The sequence below is a fragment of the Cylas formicarius genome, unplaced genomic scaffold (genome assembly GCF_029955315.1).
Source record: "Cylas formicarius isolate icCylForm1 unplaced genomic scaffold, icCylForm1.1 PGA_scaffold_5__7_contigs__length_24384050, whole genome shotgun sequence".
Lineage (NCBI taxonomy): Eukaryota > Metazoa > Arthropoda > Insecta > Coleoptera > Brentidae > Cylas > Cylas formicarius.
Window position 1 is genome coordinate 9,977,863 of NW_026844341.1, and position 25,469 is coordinate 10,003,331.

Genomic DNA, 25,469 nt, shown 5'->3' on the forward strand with positions numbered 1-25,469 from the left:
TTTACACAATAAAAATGTTTATTTGCTAATAAAAATAACATGTAAATGAATATATTACTCTTCTGTGCGCGAAAAATACATAAAAGTTTAAACGAGTGCTACCAACTATATACAAAACGATCGAAAACTATCCTATCCTGTACAAATGACAACCTAAAATTCTAAACGATTATACACGACGTATGGCAAGACGACAGGAAACGTCACAGAGTAAAAAAAAAAGAACTTCATACAACAAAATACTTAACTAGATCATCCTAAACCTACGAAACAGTCTCCGAAACGTTGTCAGTTTTAAATTTAAGTTAAATCACTATCTAGTGGTAACTTTCGTAAACTTTAAATGCATAAAACCTCAATAATTTACTACAACCTAAACGTGGCATGGCCGCCTGCTTAGACCACCTCAAAAATGTTGAGGAAGAAACGCGAATACATGTCGAAATGGCAACTTGGTACAAATTTAGGCCGATAGGTGGCGCGACATATCAGGTGGGTTATTTTATTTACATGAAAATTTGTATTCTAATCGATTTAATTTAAATAAAATTGTATAATCTCAAGTCCAAGACCAATAAAAATGAGTGTTTGGATAAAAACTGTAACCCTAAATTTTGTATTGTAGATTTTCTTGCTAATACATAAGTTTTACACCTACAATTGATTGACGAACTAATTTCATTAATTTATGCAAGAAATAGTACTGGTTTTAATTTTCGTGAATTTAGTAATGTCAACTATGTAAAATGTAATGTAAAAAGAAATGTTATGTTATTATAAACTAATAAACACGAGAGTTTTTCTTTAATTAAATGCGATATTGGTGCAAATTTTCCTGTTTTTAGTTTTATGTATGAGCGTAATCCTTTTACTTGATGAAAATCCATTTAACAAAATAAATAAGAACTAAAAGTTCAGATTTTCACATGACAATTGTTTCGACAACACCGTGTCTTTATCAAAAGAAGAATTTAACAAAAACTTCTTAATGGCAAATATTATTGAGGAGGACATCAGAAAAAAAATTAATTCTCTAAGAACTCAGAAACAAATAAAATTCAAAAAAGTCTACTGAGTTGGGCTGGTACAGATAAAGTTTATGAACCTTCTTCTTTAAGTGAGTCAAATCTACTGATAGCTGATGGAGGTCTAAAACATTAACGCCAGTCTAGATTTACCTGAAAACTGTGAAGTCATGTTTGATTGAACTGATGATGAGCTTAACAGGGGAGAATCTGACTTCAATATAAGTCAACCCGTCTCTGAAATAAGTGCACCTTTGAGTTTCTCATACCACTGAGATTTCACACATCTTTGACAAATTCCAGCACGAAAAAAAAAGCAGAATTAAATACAAACTTCACAGTCAGTTGCCATTATGAAAAAGGCATCTAGTATTCTTGAAAGTGTTAACAGACTGAAAGAACCTGCTGACTGGTTAGATGTTATAGATGGTTTTTTGTAATTTGTAGAACTATGTACTGTGTAGATACGACTTAGAAGACAAATCTTGGATATTATTTACCAAGCCCAGCAAGAGGAATTGGAGATAGATAAAGACTATGCAAATGCAAATAAAGAATAACTGGAATGTTGGGGTATATATGCAAAAGAAACATCAGCTTTTGATTTTGAAATAAAATTTACTCAAAACACACAATTTTTGGTTTTGTAAGGGATTAAAAACTGTTAAATTTGGGGTTCTTTTAAATAATTGGAACTTCAATATATAATAAAAATGTTGGTGTATGTAGAGCAGTTCAGCATGCAAGGTATTTTCTATAACTATTAGGCCAGGATATCATGATATCATTCAACTTCAGACTGACATAACTTTTCCCCTTTCAAGCCAAAATATTGAAACATTTTACAAACTAAAATTTATATGACATAATTTAATTTGTTCATTTACATCTCTCTTAGGTCTAGGAAGAGGTAAATTCATTTCTAAAGATATATCTGGTAGAAATTAAAGCAGAACAAAATAAAAGATCCTTCCTTCAAAAGTTTTATTTTTTTCAAATATGCGAAAATTACAATGTAAATATTAAACTGCATAGTTTTGCCATTGACAAATTATTCCCGAAATGACAGACACGACGTTCTCATGTCAACAATGTCCTCATCTTAAATAGGAGGAGGATTCTTCTTTCTTAAAAAATATGAAGAACACACACAAGCCAAAATTATATGTTGAACTTTTTAAACATTTTGTTAGTTGTTAAGAAAATCCTGAAGCAATTAGCAACTTGGCCCTAAGTATTTCCTACAGCTCGCCTTCCCGGCTTAACCTGTAATTGTAAATTCTCTCTTCTCTAGTTATATTTCTAAATGGATAAAGCTTCAAAATGTGTTCACTGAGTAGAAAAGCTACATCAGTTTACATAACCTGAGGAACTAATTTGTATCTTCCTGGAAGACATTGGTCTTCAGGTATGTTAAGGTGAGCTAAAGTTTTGGCCACAGGTGACTGCCTGAAAACTCCACCGTGAGAATCTCATTCATTAACTCCCACATAAATAAAGTTATAGTTAGCATCCACTAACGCAAGGAGCACAATGTTATGGCTACATGTTATGGAAATATTCCCTTTTTTTTTCGAAATCTTGTCCAAAGAATCTAAAAAATATAAATTATTTAACAGGGCACAATTTTTCTTTAAATTTTTTACAATGCATAAAGTAAGTAAGTATGATTGCTTGAAAAAGACTGGTGCGGTTAATTTTTTTAACATAATAATTACTAACCCCACCAACAACATAATTATAATTAGAATCCTCAAACAGTAAAACAACTTTCTAACTTAACTTAGAAATTCGCCCTTAAAGTATCATATATTGATCCACAGACTTTTGGTACAAATAAGTTTCACCTGTGGCTAGAAATCTTAGAGTTCCCAAAACAGTTTATTTTCTGCACTTATCGCATCTCCAAAGTTTGTGTTCATTTTCTCTATCTGGACTTTGTTTTGACATCCTCAAAAACTGTTTGAAATGTTCAGGGTCCTGTAAACTCTAGTTTCGCCAACTTCAAGCCCCCTTTACTTTTGTCTTTTGGCCACCACCTTCTTTCAATGTAAGGTAGTACACAATTATTAGCAGCCAGAGTAAGCATATGGTAGCATTTCTTTTTCTGATTCTTTTACTCTTTTGTATAACAGACTGAGGCTTAAACATTTTAATGAAATAATTAAACAGTAATCCAAAAAAAAAACAAAATAGTCAAACATAACCTCAAAATACTATAGGTTGGCTTAAATGACATTTTGAGACGCCAAAGAAATCCACGAAGCTCTTTCCCAATGTAAATCCAATATGCTTAGTCAACAACCTCATGAAGAAATTCATCAGTTACTACACAGTTAAATATTATTTCTGCAATAAATAATAGATAATAAGCGAATAGTTAGCTGGATTTCAAAAGTTGATATTACTTATTCTAACCAAAAGTTTACATAAGACTTCCAAAAAGTCAACGAGAGTACAAGTTTAACTGCTACTGCGTCAGTATGATCAAAGTTATTGGAGGAGAAAATTTATTAGCGACTTAAATTAGAACTCACTATGGCCGCACAGATAAGGCTTTCACAGATGGATAAATCGATAGCAGCATCAACCTTATAATGGAATTCAATCGTCAAGGTAAGTAGGTAAAGATTATTAGCACTCAATTTACTTTAAACAGAAATGGTAACTAAAGATGTGATCTTAAGTCAGAAAAAGGCCACTTGGGCCCGCCCAGATTGAGAAGGTTGCACAGTATTCCTCAACACGAACTAGTCCACGCGAACGGCCATTATTGATCTATCTACTGTAAAAATTGGTCAATGAAACTCGATGTTGAATAGGCGCTAAGTCGGCAGTAGTGTCGATAGTCAAAATCCATCGGATCGCTAGAGAGAAAAATAAACACTTACTGAAGTGTTTACCTCGATATACCGTTTAGACATTGGTGGGTGGCTCCATGCCGCAAATTATAGCTTTCATGACACTAGCGGCCGCCAAAGAGGCGTACGGTTGCCACTCCTTGCGCCTGGAACCGTCTTTATAGTCGGAAATGCCTCGGATGCAGATGAAGCTGTCCTTGCAGTTGCCCAAAATGGACTCTATAACAGAGTCGAATTCGCCGTCGAACGCCAAAGCGCCGACTTGGGAGGCAAACTGTTGCCTGAGCCTGTCATCTTTGACCACTTGCCTACCGGACGCTATAGGTGACAGGTGGATCCTCGGACAACCTTCTTGTCTAAAATATCGAAAGGACGGCCTTTAATCAAAAATTCTTTGGATTTGCACGGAATATGATTCATATACTTAAGAGTTTGTTGCTCTTGCACTGCCCTACAAGTGCTTTTCATACACAGGGTGTTTGCAAACTCGGTGCAAAAAATGTAAGGAGATATTTATGAGTTAAGAATAAGTCTTTTTTTATATGAATTTTCTTCGTTTCGGAGAAACAGGTTGTGCAGGTTTATGTAAATATTTAAAACAAAACGTTTGTTTTATCACTTTGACCACTTGCCTATGAGTGGATCCTCGGATAACCTTCTTGTCTAATGGAATGTCATTCATATACTTTAGAGTTTATTGCTCTTGCACTGCCCTACAAGCGCTTTTCATACGCATGTTGTTTCCAAATTCAGGACAAAGATTGTAAGGGGATATATATTAGTTAAGAATAAGTCTTTTTTTTTATATAAATTTTCTTCGCTTTAGAGAAACAGGTAGCCCAGGTTTATATAAATATTAACAAAAAAAGCTTTTTCTTATCAATAGACTCAGAAACCGTTTAGACAATTTTAACCAAACTTGGCACGCCAGTTATTTATTTTGCCCAATTAAAATAAAATCATTAATTTCAGTGACGACCGACAGGGCGATCCAATTAATATTATTTGAACTTCCGCATATATATAATACAATAGAGATATAAAAAGCGTTCACTTTAAAAATATTTAATATACGGAACGCGTCACAAAAGTAGAGAGTGAAAAGAATGATTTTTTAAATAGAATACCCTATATTTAATTTTTTTATGGACTATATGCGTTAGTTTTGGTTAGTTTGATACATAATAAAATAACAATAAACTATTTCTGTTTAATAATATAGTATAAATATTTGAATTAATCGAATCTAGCAGTCAAATTTAGCATTTTCATGACGTTTAAATTTTATTATTTTCTCAGTGATTGATATTTGGTAGGAGTGGGAACTAGTGTCATATAGATACCTGCCTAATAATACGACAACGGCGAAAACTCTATTGTTGGAACATCCAGGTTTTCCCGTATATTTTTACGCTCTATTTACATACTTAAGTTTCGCGATTTCCATTGAACTTTGAGGGATTTGAAACTTTGACAGGTTAATGTTTTCTTATGTAACGAAACGTATACTTTTTTCTAATATGTCTTGATTTCATCCATTAGTTTGATTCAAATTTTCTTTAAATATGTCCTTAAAATTTCTGAATTTTTGAAACACCCCGTATAACAAATATGATTGTTTGTCTTACTTAATATAGCGAGTTCGGTGAGCTATAGGTAAAATTTCTACGTGAATTTTTACTTTGGAAACAGTAAAAATGACGCTACAGGAAAAAGAGTTATAAATTATTACAGAAGGAAAATATTTAACAGCACATTATTTGCCCCGGTACTTCTACAGTGAGTGCACCTACAAGTATGCAAAGTAAACTAAACGTTAAAGTCGTAATTTTATTCACTAACACAATATATGAAATGAAAGCCTCCTTAGTTACGGTGCAAATTCATATACAAATATAAGTTCAAACCTAAGGATCTTTTTCTTCAATATAGACTTTGACTTTGAAGCAGTTGTTGAAGCAGTCATACTTTTCCTCGCTGTAGTAGTTTTCTTGGGTTTACTTTTGATGCGAAAATAAACATAGTTACATAACACTACGCGAAAGTTATTTGTGCTTCATCAAGTTTATCTTCACTTCAAAATTCCACAAGAATATCTAGTGGGTTTTAAATAATGAAATTGCAAGCAAGTAGATTATATAGTTAAAGCAATTATAGAATTTAGAAAGAAATACGAGGATAATATACTGGAAGGAATTTCATTCATAAGCAGCACTAGAAAAAATTGACATTACAATAAGACATCTCAGCTCCATTGATGATCTATTGCAAAGAACTAAAGGTGGTAGCTTTACAGCATCTCTTGGAGGAGTGCAAAATACTCGAGAAATAATCACCAACAATATGTATACCATAGTTTACGAATGAATGGTGACAAGTATTATAATCGAAATTATTCCAAGCGAGCAGTATAGTGTTTTTTTCACAAAGATCGACAACATCAACTTTGATTATATGCGTTAAATGCTGAAAAAAGAAATTAGAATAACTGAATATGGATATGGATATCTGGACTGCCAACTTGTGTGTGAAATTCATCCTATTAAGGACATCGAACAATTGGAGAATGTCCAATGAAGGGTAACAAGATTACCGGCTATGGGAAAGCTAAAACAATTGATATATAAAGACCAGCATCGAAACTTATAAGATGCTATGCCAACAAAGTTATTGGGAAGGTGAAAGTCTCAGCTTTGGTTGCGAGTGTGTGTGTGTGTGTCAGATAATAACAACAATAATAATAACTTTTGTCAAAAACTTATAGAGTTAGGAAATTTTTAAGTTACTGACTTTAAAGAATGAAGAAATGTTTGAAAAGGTTTCGTGAAGGTGAAAGCTCCAGCTCGGGCTGCGAATGTCTTAAAGTCGGATAATAATAACTTTTGTCAAAAACCTATGAATACAGTCACGAAATTTTTAAGTTACTTACCTTAAAGAGGAAAGAGAGACCTGAAAAGGTTTTGGGAAGGTTCTAGCTTCGGCTGCGAGTGTCTTAAAGTCGGATAATAATAAGTTGTCAAAAACCTATGGATGAAGTTAGGAAGTTTTTAAGTTACTCACCTTAAAGAGGAAAGAAAGACCCAAAAAAGGTTTTGGGAAGGTTCTAGCTTCTACTGTGAGTCTCTTAAAGTCGGATAATAATAAGTTGTCAAAAATCTATAGAGTTAGGAAGTTTTTAAGTTACTGGCTTTAAAGAGGGAACAAGTACCTAAAAAAATTGGATAATAATAAGTTTTGCGGAAAACTTAGGTAGATAGGTAGGATAGAGTTAGGAAGTTTTTAAGTTACTGGCTTTAAAGAAGGAACAAGTACCTAAAAAAATTGGATAATAAGTTTTGCGGAAAACTTAGGTAGATAGGTAGGATAGAGTTAGGAAGTTTTTAAGTTACTGGCTTTAAAGAGGGGACAAGTACCTAAAAAAATCGGATAATAATAAGTTTTGTAGAAAACTTAGGTAGATAGGTAGGATAGAGTTAGGAAGTTTTTAAGCTACTGGCTTAAAAGAGGGAACAAGTACCTAAAAAAATTGGATAATAATAAGTTTTGCGGAAAACTTAGGTAGATAGGTAGGATAGAGTTAGGAAGTTTTTAAGTTACTGGCTTTAAAGAGGGAACAAGTACCTAAAAAAATTGGATTAAGTTTTGCGGAAAACTTAGCTAGATAGGTAGGATAGAGTTAGGAAGTTTTTAAGTTACTGGCTTTAAAGAGGGAACAAGTACCTAAAAAAATTGGATAATAATAAGTTTTGCGGAAAACTTAGGTAGATAGGTAGGATAGAGTTAGGAAGTTTTTAAGTTACTGGCTTTAAAGAGGGGACAAGTACCTAAAAAAATTGGATAATAATAAGTTTTGCGGAAAACTTAGGTAGATAGGTAGGATAGAGTTAGGAAGTTTTTAAGTTACTGGCTTTAAAGAGGGGACAAGTACCTAAAAAAATTGGATAATAATAAGTTTTGCGGAAAACTTAGGTAGATAGGTAGGATAGAGTTAGGAAGTTTTTAAGTTACTGGCTTTAAAGAGGGAACAAGTACCTAAAAAAATCGGATAAGTTTTGTGGAAAACTTAGGTAGATAGGTAGGATAGAGTTAGGAAGTTTTTAGGTTACTGACTTTAAAGAGGAGAGAAAACCTTAACAAGATTTTGGGAAGGTAAAAGTGCCAGTTTCGGCTGCGAGTGTTCTAGAGTTAGAAAGTTTTTAAGTTACTGACTTAATGAAGGAAAAATCATCTGAAAAGGTGTTGAGAAGGTGAAAGTCCCAGCTTCGGTTATAACTAATAACATTAAGAATAATAATAATAATGGTAATAATAATAATAAATCTTACCTCTTCAAATTTTTATCTTGAGCAACGGGATGGGCCACTTCTATGAGATCTCTGTCGCCGATGCTCATATACAACTTATCAGTCTCGGCACTGGGGGCGTTGAAATCGGATTCTTTTTGCGAAGACAACAAATTCAGACCGCTTGAAAGGTAATTCAACCACGGCGGCGCCACGGACGCGTCCTGGTCAGCGGACGCCTATAAATAAGATCGAAATTGGGTTTCGCCATTGTCCGATTTGATTTAACCACGGTACCTTCAGGCGAGTCGCGATCTCCTGAAGACTAAACGTGTTCGGGCTGTAGTTCTTGATTTCAAAATCGAATCCTTTGTCCGTCACGACGGTATTGCCGCAATATAAATAGATGCCCCTTGAAAATTATAATTAATATTAAAACAAACTCCGGACGTTGTATTGTAATATAAATAATATAAAATCATCATCAACAACAAGAAAAATTCAAATTCGAATAACAAAGCAAAAACTTTGTGTGTGTGTTATAATAAATGACGAATATTTCATTACCGAAAACCTAGATGACATTAGTTCTTATTCCCGCCAAATATCAACTCATCAATATGAGAGATAAACTGTAAGTGAGTCTGTTTAAGGTGAAGCTGTTTATAGAGTAAATAGGACAAGGCGGATTTTTTTGATCGAGAGTAAAAACCGCGTTACATCTAGTAATGTTGAGATTCCGTCTACCAGCAATGCTGTCTTAGAAGGATTCACAATGAGCGACAGTGTCACCGCGGTAAAAAATATTTAGAGATCATCGCATCAACATCCAAAAAAAAATGGTTTATAAATATTTCGAAAATCACGGGCCCCAAATTAGAGCTCTGGGGCACGCCTGATGTGGGTCCAAACAAATGGGACCTGAACCTCAAGGAACAAAACTGACTCCGATTGAAGATGTATGATTTAAAATAGGGAAATAAGTTTGTTAGGGACTCCAAATTGGCCAATAAATGACATAGAAGTATGTCATTTACTACGCTACTCTATTCTATGATCTTACTTATTTCTGGTTGGGCAAGATACCACTACGTCTCCAAGCCGCACGTGTTTATTATAGTCGGTATAATGCGGCACGCCGCCTCCCACTCCCACCAGGAACACGTAGTCCACTTTCTGAAAAGTTCCCAGCAACCTGGTAGTGGTGTTTCCGGCTGCCGTCATCGCTTCCCTGGTGTGACCTACCGACGGCAGCTTGGTGCATACGATACGGTGCGCGCCGATGTTGCCAAGAGTGTACACGTTCGATTCGCCTAAAAGAACCTGAATCTGAAGCGCCATTGCCGTTCCAGAGGATCCGGAAGACTTTATTTACAAGTGCGTTAAAGCGTTGCTGATATCGATACATAAAACTGCAATTCGGCAAACTTCATATCCATGGAAGTGTAATACCATATTCGGCGATTTAAAAACGAAACATTACCCGCCACCTTCTATCTATGCACAGTGTACCAAACCAAAAATGTCTTGTAGATTTTTTTTAATGGACTCCTGTATACAGTCCAACTAACATTTTTAGCAGCTTTAAAATTTTATTATAAGGTTACCATATTTATAAGTTGATTATAAGGAATCCTAGTTTTAATAATAGTTTTATAAGAAGACCATTGGTATTACATGTACTGCAAGATGTCCAATGAACACCAAAATGCTTTAGGTTTTGTAATATCACATCCAAAACGTTTCCGTTACTTTGTTTATAAAACCTTTCGCTGTAGCTACTGCAGGTGTTAAAAGTTTTAAGATTGAATCCAAAACGTTTCCGTTACTTTATCTATAAAACCTTTGGTGCAGGTTACTTTAGGTGTTTTAAAAGTGAACCTAGTGAAGAATGTGGTAATCTTTATGGTTTTTCGGATAGACATAAATATCTGCACAAAAAAGAAAAATAACGTATTTTAAGCAATATTATTGAAACTTGAAGGAAACAATTGCAAAAACAATGGTACATAGTTTTTTAATAGCAAAAATCCATTTCTCTCAATTTTAAATTAAAAATTAAATTCAAAGACAAGGACATGAAATAAAATATTTTGCAAAAAAATATAAACACCGTAGGTCACCTAGTTTATAATAGCTTTTATAATATATTTAGGTAGGTTTTATACCGGCGATAAAAATGTACTCCTTGCCAGCATAAAACTTACTTATAATTTATAAAGATATCTCTTAATTATTAATGAATGGCCATTATTTGCAAAAATAGTCCTTATGCTTTGTTTCCTAGGAATCACCATTCCTAAGATATCGAAGATTAAGATTCTGAAAGATCTCCTCGCCGGTCTTGGTGAAGCAAGTCTATATCTCGCGCTGTGACGTAAATAGATTATATATTGTTAGCCAAGTGTATTCACAGATTTGCAGCGGGACGGGCACACAAACCATAATCACAAAACAAATGCACAAAAGAAAATTTAGAAAAAAATGGTGAAGCGAAACGCTAGTGACGTAATATATAGTGCACAGAAGTCCCAATAGGCGGTGCGGATCTTCCATTTAAAATATCTTACCGAATCTCGCCCTGCGGGGTTCAGACGAAGGACTGGACGGACCTATTTGGCATCAAATTCTCCATTTACTTAATCGCGAGAAAAATACTCTCTCCAGGTTCTGTATATAATAAATTAATAGATGTTTTTGAATTCGAATTTAAACACTATAAACCCAAATTCAATTTTAATTATTGGTCCTCAGTTTTAATAGAATTTATTTATTTACCCCTTTTTATAATAGCTTATATTTTAACAACCTGTAAAAAAAAACAAAAAAAAAAAACATGAAAGACAAAGAGTATTTTTTTTAAATATTACATTGCTATAATACGTGTTATTGAAATTGCATCATATAATCTAATTAGTGAATCAGGACCACACTCTGATGTCGAATCGATAATTTGAACTACTACTGGAGATATAGAGAGGAGGTTCAAAAGGAGTACATCAAGCTATAGTAGAGGTATATGTAGGTATAGGGAAGCTATATTAAGGTATAATAGAAGAAGTATATGAATCAGGAGCCCTCTCTGATGCTGAACTACTTCGTAAACTAACATATTTGGAGACATATAAGAGGATCAAAAGGGGTACATGAAGCTATAGGAGAGGTATATGTAGGTATAGGGAAGCTATGTAAAGGTATATGTGGTATATCGCAAATTTGAACTACTCTGTAATCTAACGTATATGGAGATACATAAGAGGTATATGGAGATTCAAAAGAGGTACATGAAGCTATGGGGGAGGTACAGGGAAACTATATTAAGGTGTAATAGAAGAGGACTACCAAAGGAAGTATGATGGAATAAATATGTGTCTGTATATTCGAGAAAAACTTACCGACTGTGGTGTACCTCACGAACGTCTCCTTGTTCTCGATCATGGTGTCCACAGCCATTTTTTCGCAGTAGAGGGCTGTTATGATCGCGATCGTCGGCTGTTTGGAGCTAACCATCGTTGGCATCTGCTTGACGATGGTCACCTGAGTGTCGTGGCTCTGTTGTCTAGTGAACGCGCCGTGGTCCATAGCCTTGACGAGCTCCCTGGACTGCAGTTCGGACATATGCTGGGCGATTTCGTCCTCATCCCAGTTGTGTTCCCTGCGCACACGAAAATAACCCACTATTTTTCAGATTTTCCAAAAAAATGCAGTAGATTTTGCGATCGGAAGTCGCAAAAATACGACCTAAAAGACTTTTGCACACAAAAATTAAAATTCATTCCTACATATAACTATTATACAGGGTGAATCAAAATTTAAAACTAAGTTGTTAAGTGGTTCAGGAATAATGCATTTTTTGATAGACATTTTCTAAAATTGGAACGAAATTACATTTTATATTTTTTGTTAAGGTTGCATTTACAAATAAAAAATAATACTCACCTCTACTTAAGTTATGATATGTATGATATTGTGCTTGTTGCAATTTACTTAATGATTCAATAAAAATACTTTTTAAAAATCTTTGATGCGAGTACATTTCAATTTTTTCTTTTATAAAATCAGTATTTAGGTTTAACCAATCATTCCACCGAGTTACAAATCTCTCTTTTTTCGCAATTCTTTATTCCATTTTACTCGCAAATGTCTGGTAAATCTTGAAAGAGACCTTTTATTTTCTACAGACGACGTCTTGCATTCAAGTAGAGCCAAAAATCTAGATTCTAAACATTAAATCAAAATATTTTTTTCTATGAACAAAGACGTTTAAATAAAGAAAAAGATTTTTTTAAAAATTCTTTATAGTGTGACCAATTTTATTTTATGTCCTGCCTCTTAACTATACTATACCACTAACTGCAAGAAAATACTACTTCTTAATGATACTAAATTACTACTTTAAGTAGAACTTACTTGGCAACTTCTGGTATTGTCACGGGGTTGGGATAAGCCGATTCGATTATTTCCAGTACTTTTTCCTGCGTCAGGATTTGTCCATTTGTAAGAGTACTCTCTTCAGCTGATACTATAATAAACGGAAATTATTATTAGAACGTGAGAATGTGCTAATCACCATTAGCGCATAAACGCAAACAGGCCATGTTAGACGTAAAGCTTTTTTTTATAGACTACACAAATATTTTAACCAAAACTAGGCGAATTATTTAAACTTAATTGTCAAAATAATAATATATTTATTTTTTTATTAATATATATTCTGAGTAAAGACTTATCAAATCAACACACGTTTTAACGTTCCTACAGAGTAAATTTTGACAGATACGTCCATATTTTATATTTTATATTTTATTTTTTAAAAGGTTGTGGGTACTTGACTGAAATCTTAGAAATGTGATAAACAGGCATGTGATAAAAATATCTACCTACCTTTTAGGTGGCACTATGGTAGCAATCGAGTCCATTTTTTTAATCAAGAGGAGGGAGTCGTAATTGGTTCTTCCGAAAGGTATAGTTTGTCTCAAAGAATGTCGTATTGGCTTTTGTTCGCATTTATCGAAGTAAGCATCAAAACAGGCCCTTTTGAAGGTGTTTCAATAATATAAAGATTAGCCAATATATTGTTTATTTAAAAACAGTTGATTTTGTCACGCTTGTCCAACCCAACTTTTTTTTGGACCACCCTTATTTAAAGAAATAGAAACCAAACTACTTAATTGAACTAGACTGACCATTTTTGACAGTGATTAAATTTTCAAGTGCCATTCCATTACTACTTCATTTCTGTTCATATTGCGGTCTTTAAATTCCATTTTACAAATAACCAACCAAAACTAACCAACATACAATACAGAAACAATATTTCCTTATTAGGTCCTATAGGGTTAATTTAATATACTTCAAAACTGCCCCTAGTATATCCATCGACATGGTGAACACAACAGGTTATACTGTGATTTAAACTATACAATCGAGGTAAATAGGCTCCTAAACTATTCTTAAATTATTTTATTTGTTTAATAAAGTAATTTTCGAAAAATAATAAAATTGTTTTGTTAGAAATTCGGTTAGTTTTTGCAAAAAATAAAATAAATTTGAGAAATAGTTTTTTCAAACTTGATTGACTGATTCACCACAAAAGCTTATTGGTTTTATATCGGACAGATCACTTTGGAATTTTCTTCATTTTTAAAGTATTATTCATGCATGTGGCAGATATAAAGTACACAAAATTGTTCGTCAATATCAGATGAATCCTTATCAGATAATACTGACAACAACGGTTTAGTTAATCAAAATCATGCAAATGGCTACGCAGTCAGCGCTATCAGCTTTAAAAGCGGCTAGCAGGAAGTTCAACGATAAAAACTCTCGCCACTAAATTGCCAATTAGCGAAGGAGTGTCGGCACATTAGTTCGGAGAGATAGCGATATATTAATAGAAAAACGCAAAGCGAACAAAACAAAATATCTATGATAGTTTCAAAAGTGATACTAAAAGGTGCAATGTACAGGGTGGCCTGACGTACTGTACTGTACGGTCTCCAGAATATTTTATATACTTACAGGACACCCTGTAGATGAAAGGGAGAAATAAAAAACGTACTTTTTTATTCTCCCTTAACAGTTTTGCAACCATCATTTGTTGTTAAATTTTCGAAACCAACCAAAACCCAAACCTGATTTATACAAAGATGGCGGCGTGCTACGGAAATCGATACAATAATAGCCAGGCCTAGCTAAAAGAATTTCTACATCAGAAAAAATTCAAAGTGTGTGGAGTGATCAACAGGTACTGACCGTTGCGTCATCATAAATAAATATGTTTACTCTACTCTACTACTCATTTGATTTTGATCGTTGTTGACGCAACGTCCATTCTAAGATCGTTGGCTTATTAACTATGGTAACCATACGGTTTTCTATTCATTACAGAAAATTACTCACGTGGTCTGCTCGGGACCTGGATCGGCTCGTCCAACTGCTTCAGTTCCACCTCCAGCTTGCTTATTTCTTGGTAATCGTGTTGCATCAACTTCATTATTTTTTTTATGAAGCCGACGTAGTCTGCAAAAAATGCGCTTTTAAAAGACTGAAAATTACAGTTCCCCATTTCGAGATATCTATCTGATTAAATGAGATTATCCGAGGATGTCCTGGAGATTTAAAAATATGCAGGCTCATCACTAAAGAAGTCCATATAAAAAATATTTCAAAAGTGGTGGTCAAGGCAAGTTTTTTACCAAAATATAATACACTTGGAAATAAGAGAAGACATCTAGGTGGCGCCCCCTACAAGAGCTAAAATAAGAACAAATTTAAATTTGTTATGTCAAAAAACTAGGTACAAATTTTGGTGCAGAAATCGGCATTGTTTAGGAAATTACCTTATTTTAAATAACAATCTGCACAATAACTAAACGGTTTTAATGAAAGCCATTGGAAAGCCACCAAAAACGGTTTTAATTTAAAAAAGGACATTTTTCAGCAAAATTTCAGTCAGAATTCCTGAAAAATAAGACAGAATTTCTAAAAAGCAAGTCAGAATTTTTGTAAAATAACTCAATAGCTATATCATGTTTTAAGTATTTATCAAGTATGAACGTTTGGTTCCCTGACATTTGTACAAGACATGAGGCATAATATTTGAATGAATGAATCACTATGTCCCTTATGAGAGTTCTTATGTGTTTTCTAGAAATTATGTCATTAATTCTGAGTAATTTTGCAGCGATTCTGACTTATCTCAGAAATTATTTTGATTCCCCAAAAGTTTGCTTTAAGAAGCTAAAACCTATATTTTATTTTTGGCGGCCTTTCAGTGCTTTTGTATTCTATGGTATAGATGAATAAATTAGTAAAAAATCCCAATTTTCGAGAAGCGCCAAAACAGTTTGGGGGTACCGAAAATTAATTTATTTTCAAGGGTATAAACATACTTGGATTGCTCCATGGAGAGCGTTATATTAAAAATCGCACCATAAAGAATTGTGCAAAGGAATACTCACCTCGCGGGAATTCCCTTGGGCTGACCAGTTCCCTAAAAAAATCCTGAGCCACGCCCGCGTGGTTCTCTTCGTATAGGCCGTTGTCGCTATTTTTCGGCGATCGAAACCAAAACTTCAACGTCCGCGATTCCTGGGTGGGCTTTTTGGTCTGAGCGTTTATCAAGAACACTTTAAACTCGAGGGATAGCTGCGCGGGACTGCACTCACCGTTCTCTAAAACGACAATTCGATAAGTATAGTGCATTCGCAGACAAAATGTTTTGGCCTAATGACCAAGACAAAAAAGGGTGCTTATGCTGTGTTTCTTAATGCGAGACAATTGCAAATCACCACTGAACTGTAAAACTTAGCAACAAATTTAAAAACACTAGAAATTTGGCATACTACACAGGTACACCGAGTGCCAAATAAAACAATCGAATATACCATTTGGAAAAACGAAAAAAAGTTTCGTACAAAAGTTTCTTGGCCTCCCCTGAAGAATGAAAATATTATAATTTTGTTGACATAGGGTGTCCCAAAAGTGTCGCCACCGACATCAACTTTGTTATTTTAAATGGAACACCCAGTATCTTTCGACATTTTTGGAATCCTTGGTTAATCTACTGATACAAGTATTGCAACGAAAATTTAACCACAGACTAAGGAGATGATGCACTACTCAATCAGTTTGACAGATGCGCCTCAGCTTATGCAGGGTGTCCCAAATAGGTGGTGCCGTTTTGGCGAATTTTTATTCAGATATCAATTCTAGGATAAAAATTAAAGTAAGTTTGTAATTTATCTTATATTTAAATTTTACTTACTTTTTGAGATATTCGAGGTTTGATAACAACCGCATATTAGGTATTTTTTAAATAGCAAAGACATGATACTACTTCTTTTAAAGATATAATACTAATATAATAATAATAAACTATGCAAAATTAAAATGGGAATTTCTTAAGAAAGTGACCTTTATTTTAACCAAGGATTCCAAAAATGTTGAAATATACAGGGGGTTTCATTTAAAATAACAAAGTTGATGTCGGTGGGGACACTTTTGGGACAGCCTGTATCAACAAAATTATAATATTTTGAATGGTCAGGAGAGTTCAAGAAACTTTTGTAGGAAACTTTTTTTCGTATCTCCTACGAGGTTAGCGCTAAAATTTCCCGGACTGACATAAATGCAGCTCCAGTACCACGATAAAACTTTGTCTTCTTTTAAATATATATCTTAGTAGGCTGCGAAAAAAAAAATTGAAGTCTTGCGTCAAATAGTTTTTTATTGACAGCATTTTAAACAAGACGTGTCCGAAAAAATGTCGCACATAACGCAAATTGAGTATAGAGCAGTCATAAAGTTTTTGACAAAGAAAGGTTAGCACCTAAAATTATTAAAGCAGGGCTGGATGGTGTGTACGGCCAACATTCTCCTTAGTATTCTGTAGTGAAAGAATGGGCAAAACGTTTTCGAATGGGGCAGGAGTCCCTTGAAGATGATTCAGGAACTGGTCGACCAGTGGAGATCATAACCGAAGATATTGTTGCGATTCTGGAAGAGGTGATATTGAGTGATCGACGTTTAAAGGTCAAGGAAATCTCAGAAATTACTAAGTTTCCTGATACAAATGTTCGTCGAATCCTGCATGATCATTTACGTATGCATAAGTTTAGTGCCTTCTGGCTATTCAAAAATAACGCCGTGTCGAGTGTGCGCGGTCTTTTTTGGAACTCTGTGGGTCGGAACCGAAGCCTGTGATACAAACTATTGTGACGGGAGATGAAACTTTGGTTCTCTATTATGACCCTCTGTCGAAAAAAGAATCAATAGAGTGGTGTCGTAAGGGTGAAGCACCTCCAAGAAAATTCAGAGTCTGCCAGTCAACAAAAAAGGTGATGGCCACGATCTTTTGGGATTGTGAAGCAATTCTTTTGATAGATTTTAAAGAAACTAATACCACTGTCAATGATCAATATTACGTAACATTATTACATAAATGGCGAGACTTCATATGTGTAAAACGTCGAGGAAAACTGACCAAAGGCGTGGTATTTTGCACGATAATGCACCTGTCCATAATGCTGGTGTTGCACAAGCTGCCATTTTATAGTGTGGGTTCCTCCAACAGATAGATCAAAAAATAGAAAATATAATAAATAAAATATATAATATAGAAAAAGGACTTACGTGGCCGGTGGTTTAACGACGTAGTTGAGTTAAAAGAGGCTGTTTTAGCTCATTTTGCAGACAAACCAAAATAATATTTTTTAAAGCGATTGAGTTGTTAATAAAGAGATGTAATAAGTGCATTGAAGTTAAGAGGGATTATATTGAAAAATAATAAAAAATTGTTACTCTACTTTGTCTCTTTCATATTCAGGAGGGGAAATTTTGGCGCTGCCCTCGTATGAGTTTCTAGAACGTATAGTGGATCGTTTTATTTGGCACACGGTCTACATCCGTCTACCTGACACTTTCAAGACTCTTGACAGTCATCACAGGTAAAGTTCGAATTACGATATACCGTTTTTGCAACCTTTTATGGTTTTGACTTCGGAATGAGTTTAAGACCCGCCTGTTTTAAAACGGAAGGGACTATTCTTTTCAGCACGTGTACCACAAGCCAGGCCCGTATTTAAAATGTTAGCCGACAAGAACTGTGCCCTGCGGACTGTTGTATATTAAGGATAGGGAAGTTTTCTTTGATTAAACTGTCATATTAATTCATATTAGTGTGCTTTTTATAAATCTTTCTAAATCAGTCCCTACTCGAGGTAGCTCGATTTCAAGTTGAATTTACCCATCAGATAGGTTGATCTCCTATATGAAAAACACATTAAAAAGCTTAAACTGATTTCCAATTTAAGGGTTTAACATAATGATTCCAAAATATTATCTTAGGAAAGCAATACAAAATTTTATGTAGATAATTGATTCATAATGCAGGTTTTCCCAGTTTGCTATTGGTTAATTTGTGGGGGTTGGTGAAATCGGAGTATGAAACCGTATTTTCTTAGCCGTCGAAGCTTTGGAGTTATTTCTATTCTATTTGGTCTTTGAAATTAGTAATTACCAACTTACTGTTATTTAATTGTGCGCCATTTTTATTGAGGTACCACATATATTTTATTACAATTTATTTGTTACCATATACTAACATTTTTCAATTCTGTTAGTCACTTGCGATGTCCAGAGACGAAGAAGTTGAGATTGTGGTCGATGACGTAATAATGATTTTCTGTTATGGAAATCGACATCTGGGGAAAGTGAAGCCATAAAATCAACGTCCGAGATGACTAAAACACCATATTCCACAGTACGGGACATAGTTATGAATGGTGTCCAATGGGGTCCCAAAAAGTCATGTCAGTGAGACGGTGAATATATGATGCGTATCAGAAGAATATTGTTTTAACAATTAAAACTTCAAGAGTTGAGTAGTGTTTTGAATATTGATTGTTGCCAATAGGCTTTGCGTGCGTTCGTACGAAGAATTGCTTTTTATTACAAAATTGCAAATCTACTTATTGAGGGTTACAAAGAGAAACCCAAGCGAGGAGAACTCTACAATACTGCGCCTATGGAATACGGCTAAGGCCATTAAGTTTTATGATTTATAACTCTCTCCTAGAGAGATAGTCAAAATTGGGCAACTACTTGGGTGTTATTACACTTCATCTGCCCTTCAATTTATCTCGTTTTAACGTACTCACCGAGTGCGGTCTCCTTATTTATTACGATACCAGTGTGTTCACCGCCGGCCACGTGCATTTTATCATTCGTCGCCTTCAGCAGCTTCCGTTCGATCATAATCGTTGTCGAATTGGCAGTTTTCCCTTTCGGAGTCATCACGACTTGTTCGTGTTCAGTAGCACCAGTCATTTTGGCTCTAAAAAAAAACACATTTGTAAGATACAATGCAAATGCGGCATATGCTATTTATAGTCTATTTGAGAGGGATGTAGAGTAATAAAACGTCATCAGGTTTGCAAAAGGACTAAAGGGTGATTTCACTGCAAAATTTTATATTTTTATGGAGTTTGACTCAATTTATGTTATGTTAAATTAGGAAAAAGGAACCAGCAAAAAAAAGGTCGGTAAAGAATTTAAACGATCGACTACCAAAAAAATTAACAAAATTATAAAGGAAATGAACTCACTCAAAATCAAACGGACTCTAATTCTTCAGAAATATAAATAACATAACTGTAAGTTGTTACATAAATAATAAAATTAAAAAAAAAAAACAAAAGAAAAAAAAGAAAATTATTAGGTTTCCAACAGATAATTTCCTCTTATATTGATTATTCTGTTTTTTTAAATGAGTTTTTTGGAGTTTTTAACCTAAGAATCAAGTTTTATTTCGTTCGTTGGTAATTTCTGTCGTTATTACAGATGGGTATTTGTGCTACTCTTTTGCGGTGCAAATATGTTGAATACCGAATAAAAACTTTAATTTTTTATTTTCATTTTCTCCTCTAAATCGCATCCCAATTCATTTTTAATCCTTTTAATCATTCAAGCAAACCTTGAAGCTATCTTAGGATAAAAACACGCGCGCGATTGCCTTATTATATACAGGGTGAGTGCTTTCGCATTTGGTGAAGCGATCTCGGAAACTACTGAAGATAAACACTCCATATACTTAAATGAGGTATAATGGCGTTTAACTATAGGTGAACTGGGTTCGTCAACGTGTCATTTCTGGCTGAAAAGCTATAATTTTAATAATAATAATTTTAAAACATACGGTAAGCACTCATGACTTATGGCATCTATCGAACTTGCCATTTGATTTAATTATTGATGAATTACATTTCCTTTACTTCTATTTAATATTTTTATCCTAATCTTTAAACTTGTGATATGATCATTATAATCTGCTTTAGCTACGGGTACAACAACGTTATAGCCAGACTGCCCATTCGTATAAATATAAACATCTATCGCGAAGCGGTTCCGTTTCTTTCTTTAACGTTATATTTAGAAATCTAAAAACGCCCGACGTTGTTTGCGATGATCGTAAGTGTATAAAGACCAAGATCAAAAGGATTCCGAGCTGGAAACTAGAGGAATCAAAATAATCAACTCACGAATGCCCAAGTGCTTTATTTCGGGAAATATTTGAAATGCGGTTACGGGTAGAATTGTATGAATTACGGCCATAACTTTGTACGATACAAACGATTACGGACAGCACGGAAAAAATATGTAAATACATTTTATCAGAAAAAAAAAGTTTTCGATATTTTTGTTTCCCCAATTATAATCGCGCAGATTGAATCTCTGTTGATAATAATATTTATTCAAGCATCAAATTAGTTTTAGGGACAAAAGAGGCAGTGATTCGCGATACAACCCAGATGATCAGCAAAATTTAAATACGAAGAACCACTTCCACTGACAAAAATATGTCTGATTGGCAACAATTCTTCGTAAAATGCTTCACATTACAACCATTCTGCACCGCTTCGAGGGCGCCACCAGAAATTTTATATTCTGTATCATCGTCAACAAAAGAAGGTTATTGTTTACATTCATTAATTTAAAAATTTAAATAACATTATTTGAGCAAACGGTCTGAAGCATGTTCACAATATTTTACAATAACTGAACAGATTAGTCATTATGTAATTATTTAAAACACAATTTAAAATAGAAAATAATAATTAATGGCCATTTCATAATAAAAGGGCTTAAAAAATGTTTTTTGGGTTTGATTTTACACTACAAGTTTAGTTAAAAAAAAGTTTTATTTAAAAGTAATTAGATTTTTATTTCATAATACAAAATAATTTCACATACACGATAATTGTTATTCTTTTTTTTTTTGGGTGTAATAAGTTTAACTTCCAATTTGTTCTATCCAAAACGACTGAATAAAATACAACGTAAAAAAGTAATTTTTTTATTTTCTGTGTGAACTATAACGACTTTTGTTACAAGATTGGTTCTAATTACATATTTAAGGGCAATTAGTTGAAAAAAAATAAATAAGAACTAAAAGTTCAGATTTTCACTGTGTTATGAAATTTTGAAATAAACATCGATACAAAAATCTTTGTCCCAACACAGTAATATATTATTCCTTATAGCTTAAAATGTTAACATTAGAAAAATATTTAATTATATATAAAAACTGCAACAGAGCAGAACTTTACAGTCGTATGTAAAACTAACCAGCTATTGTCATTTTTAGAAGCAGGAACCCTACACCAAAACGCGTCAGTTTATAGTTAATAAAGTTAACACGAAATCAAACGAAATAAAATAGTATATTATGCAACAAGTGCGGTAAACGGCATTTGACTCACGAGTTTATTTGATACAAGCGGAGCGCAGCGGAGCGACTTTTTAATAAACGAGTGAGTTAAAAAGTTTACCGAACGTGTTGCGTACTATACTTTTTCTACGACCGTTAGTTTTTGGGTACATTTTCGCAAAACAACAAGAATATTCACTGTGGTAAAGTGACGCTTTCCGCACGCTAGATCGGTGGGTAATTAGGTATTTTACAGACGGCCATAGAAAAAAGACCATTTTAACATAAACATATATTTCTCTCATTTATCTATGCCGTTACAGTTGACGAAGAATAGAAAATCGGTTTTTATCAAGTTTCCTTTCTATTAATGTTTTATTGCTCTTCCACGTATGCATTTTTTTTAATGTTCCTTCAAAATCTGTAAAAATTAATAAAAGACTGCCGCAAACAACGAAATTATTCGTTTGTTTGTTTGTTAAGAAAATATTTAAATTTCACAGTAACGTCCATATAATACCATGTAAATAACAAAAACATATTCAAGCACGCCTGTTAGTTTTATCACCGAGATTTATGTTGCAGATGCCACAACCTTCTGGGAAAACGATTACAAGAATGTTTACACGAAAATCAAGAACCTAACCAGACAAGCATATCAATTGTTAGCTTTCAGACAATGATCGTTTCTCAAAGTGTCGGAAACAAAGATACCACGAGAGTGGCTAATTTTAATTGCATACAGATTCTTTAAATTTTATTACCGATAACTTGTGTTTGTTTAAAGCTTCAAATAATTTGAAAATGAATTCCAAAAATCGTTTGTCCTTCAAAATCTAATAATAAATAATAATTTTTTTCCCTTTTTTTTGTAAAAGCATCTTTCAAGTTTCTAAGGCAAAGTTCTCGGCATATCATACCGGAAATTATTACTTTAATTAATTTAAAATTTCGCAGAAAACGGCTTTCAAAAATGAATATTTACTTAATCTTTTTGTTTTCAAATTTCTGGAACCGTTCAATTTGCATAAGTAATAACGTACATGTTTAAAGTATCGTTTTTTTGAAGTTTTTTAACTTTTTTATTAAAGACTTTAAAATATCATGCAAATTAAAGCTTTTTTATGGCCCAGTTCGTTAGCAAATCGGAAACAATGATTCTAAGCGCCCGGAGCATCCTTTAATACATTTAAAGCATAACGAACTTTCACGAGTGTAAAAAATTCAACAAGATTTAGAAACCCTAATTTCACGATATTTAAACGGACTTTTACATTATACAGTTAGCAAAACACCTATTCTATTAATTTTCTATTGAATTAGATGAAGAATAAAATAATACCCACGTGAATTTTAATTATATTGCAATAAGAACGTTAAATAAATAATAAATAAATTATTTAAAGATCGATCGTAGATGTATGTGTATAATGATACATGGTACATCAAATGGTGACATTTTGTTAGTAAAACTGGTGAGGCTCGGCCGCTTATCGCAAATTATAAACAAGTATAGCTGAGTGGTCATTAAAGAAAAAGCCATAATAGCGATTTTCAAAAATGAGTATAATTTAAAAAACTATAATTTCGGAATTTTTTTGTGAGTTGTAGTTATTTTAAAAAAATATAAAACATTTTTTTTATGGTCTATTTCAAAAAAAAAACGAAGCTAAGCATAATACCTTACTCATATTTTATTTTTCGTTTTTCGAAAATAATTGTTTACTTAATTTTAGTTGATTACAGGAAAAAAAACAATAACGTAATTATATTAAAACGTAAATTTTTGGGGTTAATCTAAGGTTAGATATTTCCTTAAGAGTCCCGTTTACCTTAAGTGAATAGATGAATTTTATAATTTTGTAATTTAAGTCGTACTTGATATAAAAATATACTTTTAAGCGACAATTTTTCGTTTCTTACCGAGGGTGATACGGACTGGTACATACAAAAATTATGTATCACCCCCACGGGAATGATCAATACTTATTTGGTGAACTAATAAATTTACTGCGGTTCGCTGAATCGTTTTAACAATGACACTTTAATACAAATCGAAACGGAAATTCTATATTTATCGGATGATTAACATGTTTATATTGCATAAATTACTTCCAAAAGAGGGCTTGGGCTTATGCCGGCAACGCACTTAATTAGATATTTCAAAATCAATCCGTGCAATAGTTTTAATGAAACTAGTTACTAAATGAAGTATTACATCCCAATCTGCGACTTGTTACCACTTAAAATAGGCGATTTACGCAAAAAAAAGAAAGTTGGAGGTTATGTAGCTTAAAAAACTATTAATTTTAACAAAACCCAGTACTCGGTAATTTAATAACAAGCAAAAATGGAAACACGCTCACCAGTCTTAGGCGTGGATGTTGACTTCTATAAACCCAGATATCGGAGAGCACCAATAAAAACACGATCAGAACCGCTTAAAAAACTGTTATGATGCTTACGGAGTGTCCGGCAATCGACAACTGAAATTGAATCACTGGCCTAGTGCAATAAACAAACGTTTTGCGTGTATCTCTTTCATACTTGCGCCCCTAAGGAACTACCATCTGCTTCTATCCTTTGCAAGTAGGGAACCGTGACGTCACCATCTAAATTCGCCACCGACATCTGTTTGCGCGGTTGTCGATGTTATGATTTGGTTCAGTTCGAAAAGAAAATCGGACGTGGCTGCTCACTGGATATCTCCAACTTGAACGGAACATGGCAACATCGGGCATTGGCGAGTAGGTCACGGACGGCAACCACAGACTAAAATGTATAATTTAGTATAAATTAACCCACCATAGAATAGAACTAATAAATGTGAATAATTGCTGGCGTAATAATCAGATTTTGGCTAATGGAGTAAAATCTGAAGTTACAACTAACAATCCCAATATTATAGTTTTTAATCATGGTTACGGTCCCTCTTTTATTAATAGCATTATAACCAAGAAACTGTTTCTAATAACTCAACTCTTTTAGCGCATATTAAACACTGATCTCAATGTTTTGAAAACAATAAAATACATAGGACATAGTGATAACTTTTCGAAACATCTTTCTAAATATGTTCTCAAGATTACTTTGAAACTGAAAAAACCCAGTAACAAAAACTGAAAAATAAAAAATATGGAGTATAGAGAACACAAAAATACAAATTCTAATCATGCTATCATTGAAATTCAGTAATACACAAGTTTGCTAATAATTTTGTAATTTCATAGAGTGCATCAAAAAGCCATAAACTAAACTTATTGGAAGCTACAGAGATTAGCAAAATGGGATATTCGAATTTATTACTAAATAACCAAAACGAAGTCAGTAAATTTTTTTAAATTTTTTATAGACGTCAGATCATTGTATTCGATGTTTTGCATTTGACTCCTTGGTTAATTTGACAAATCTATAACATGTAATATCATAACATATTACATACATTCTGTTAAATTCTTCAAGAAAATTAACGATGGGGTTAGAAATAAGAAATAACGGTTGTTTGGATAAATTGAAAGAAGTCTATTAAACTATTTAAAAAAAGGAGAACTTTTTTTTGATTTTTTAAGATCCAAATTCATTACAGAAT

The 25,469-nt window shown here is 33.4% G+C and overlaps 1 protein-coding gene across 3 annotated transcripts; it reads right to left on the reverse strand.

Annotated features, from left to right (window-relative positions):
• LOC132701965 (uncharacterized) lies at window positions 1-24,449 on the reverse strand. Of its 3 annotated transcripts, XM_060670324.1 has the most exons (12): window positions 24,247-24,449; window positions 19,332-19,507; window positions 15,633-15,845; window positions 14,572-14,691; window positions 12,580-12,691; window positions 11,565-11,824; window positions 10,740-10,781; window positions 9,233-9,482; window positions 8,467-8,581; window positions 8,212-8,408; window positions 5,794-5,886; window positions 1-4,242 (listed from the first exon to the last, which is right to left on the reverse strand). In XM_060670324.1, the coding sequence occupies exons 2-12, from the start codon at window positions 19,498-19,500 to the stop codon at window positions 3,942-3,944; spliced, it is 1,872 nt and encodes a 623-aa protein (XP_060526307.1). In that variant the 5' UTR covers window positions 19,501-19,507; window positions 24,247-24,449; the 3' UTR covers window positions 1-3,941. The 3 variants fall into 3 exon arrangements, with proteins under 3 accessions (XP_060526307.1, XP_060526308.1, XP_060526309.1); XM_060670325.1 differs by lacking the exon at window positions 10,740-10,781; XM_060670326.1 differs by lacking the exon at window positions 5,794-5,886.
• Window positions 24,450-25,469: the final 1,020 nt, after the last annotated feature.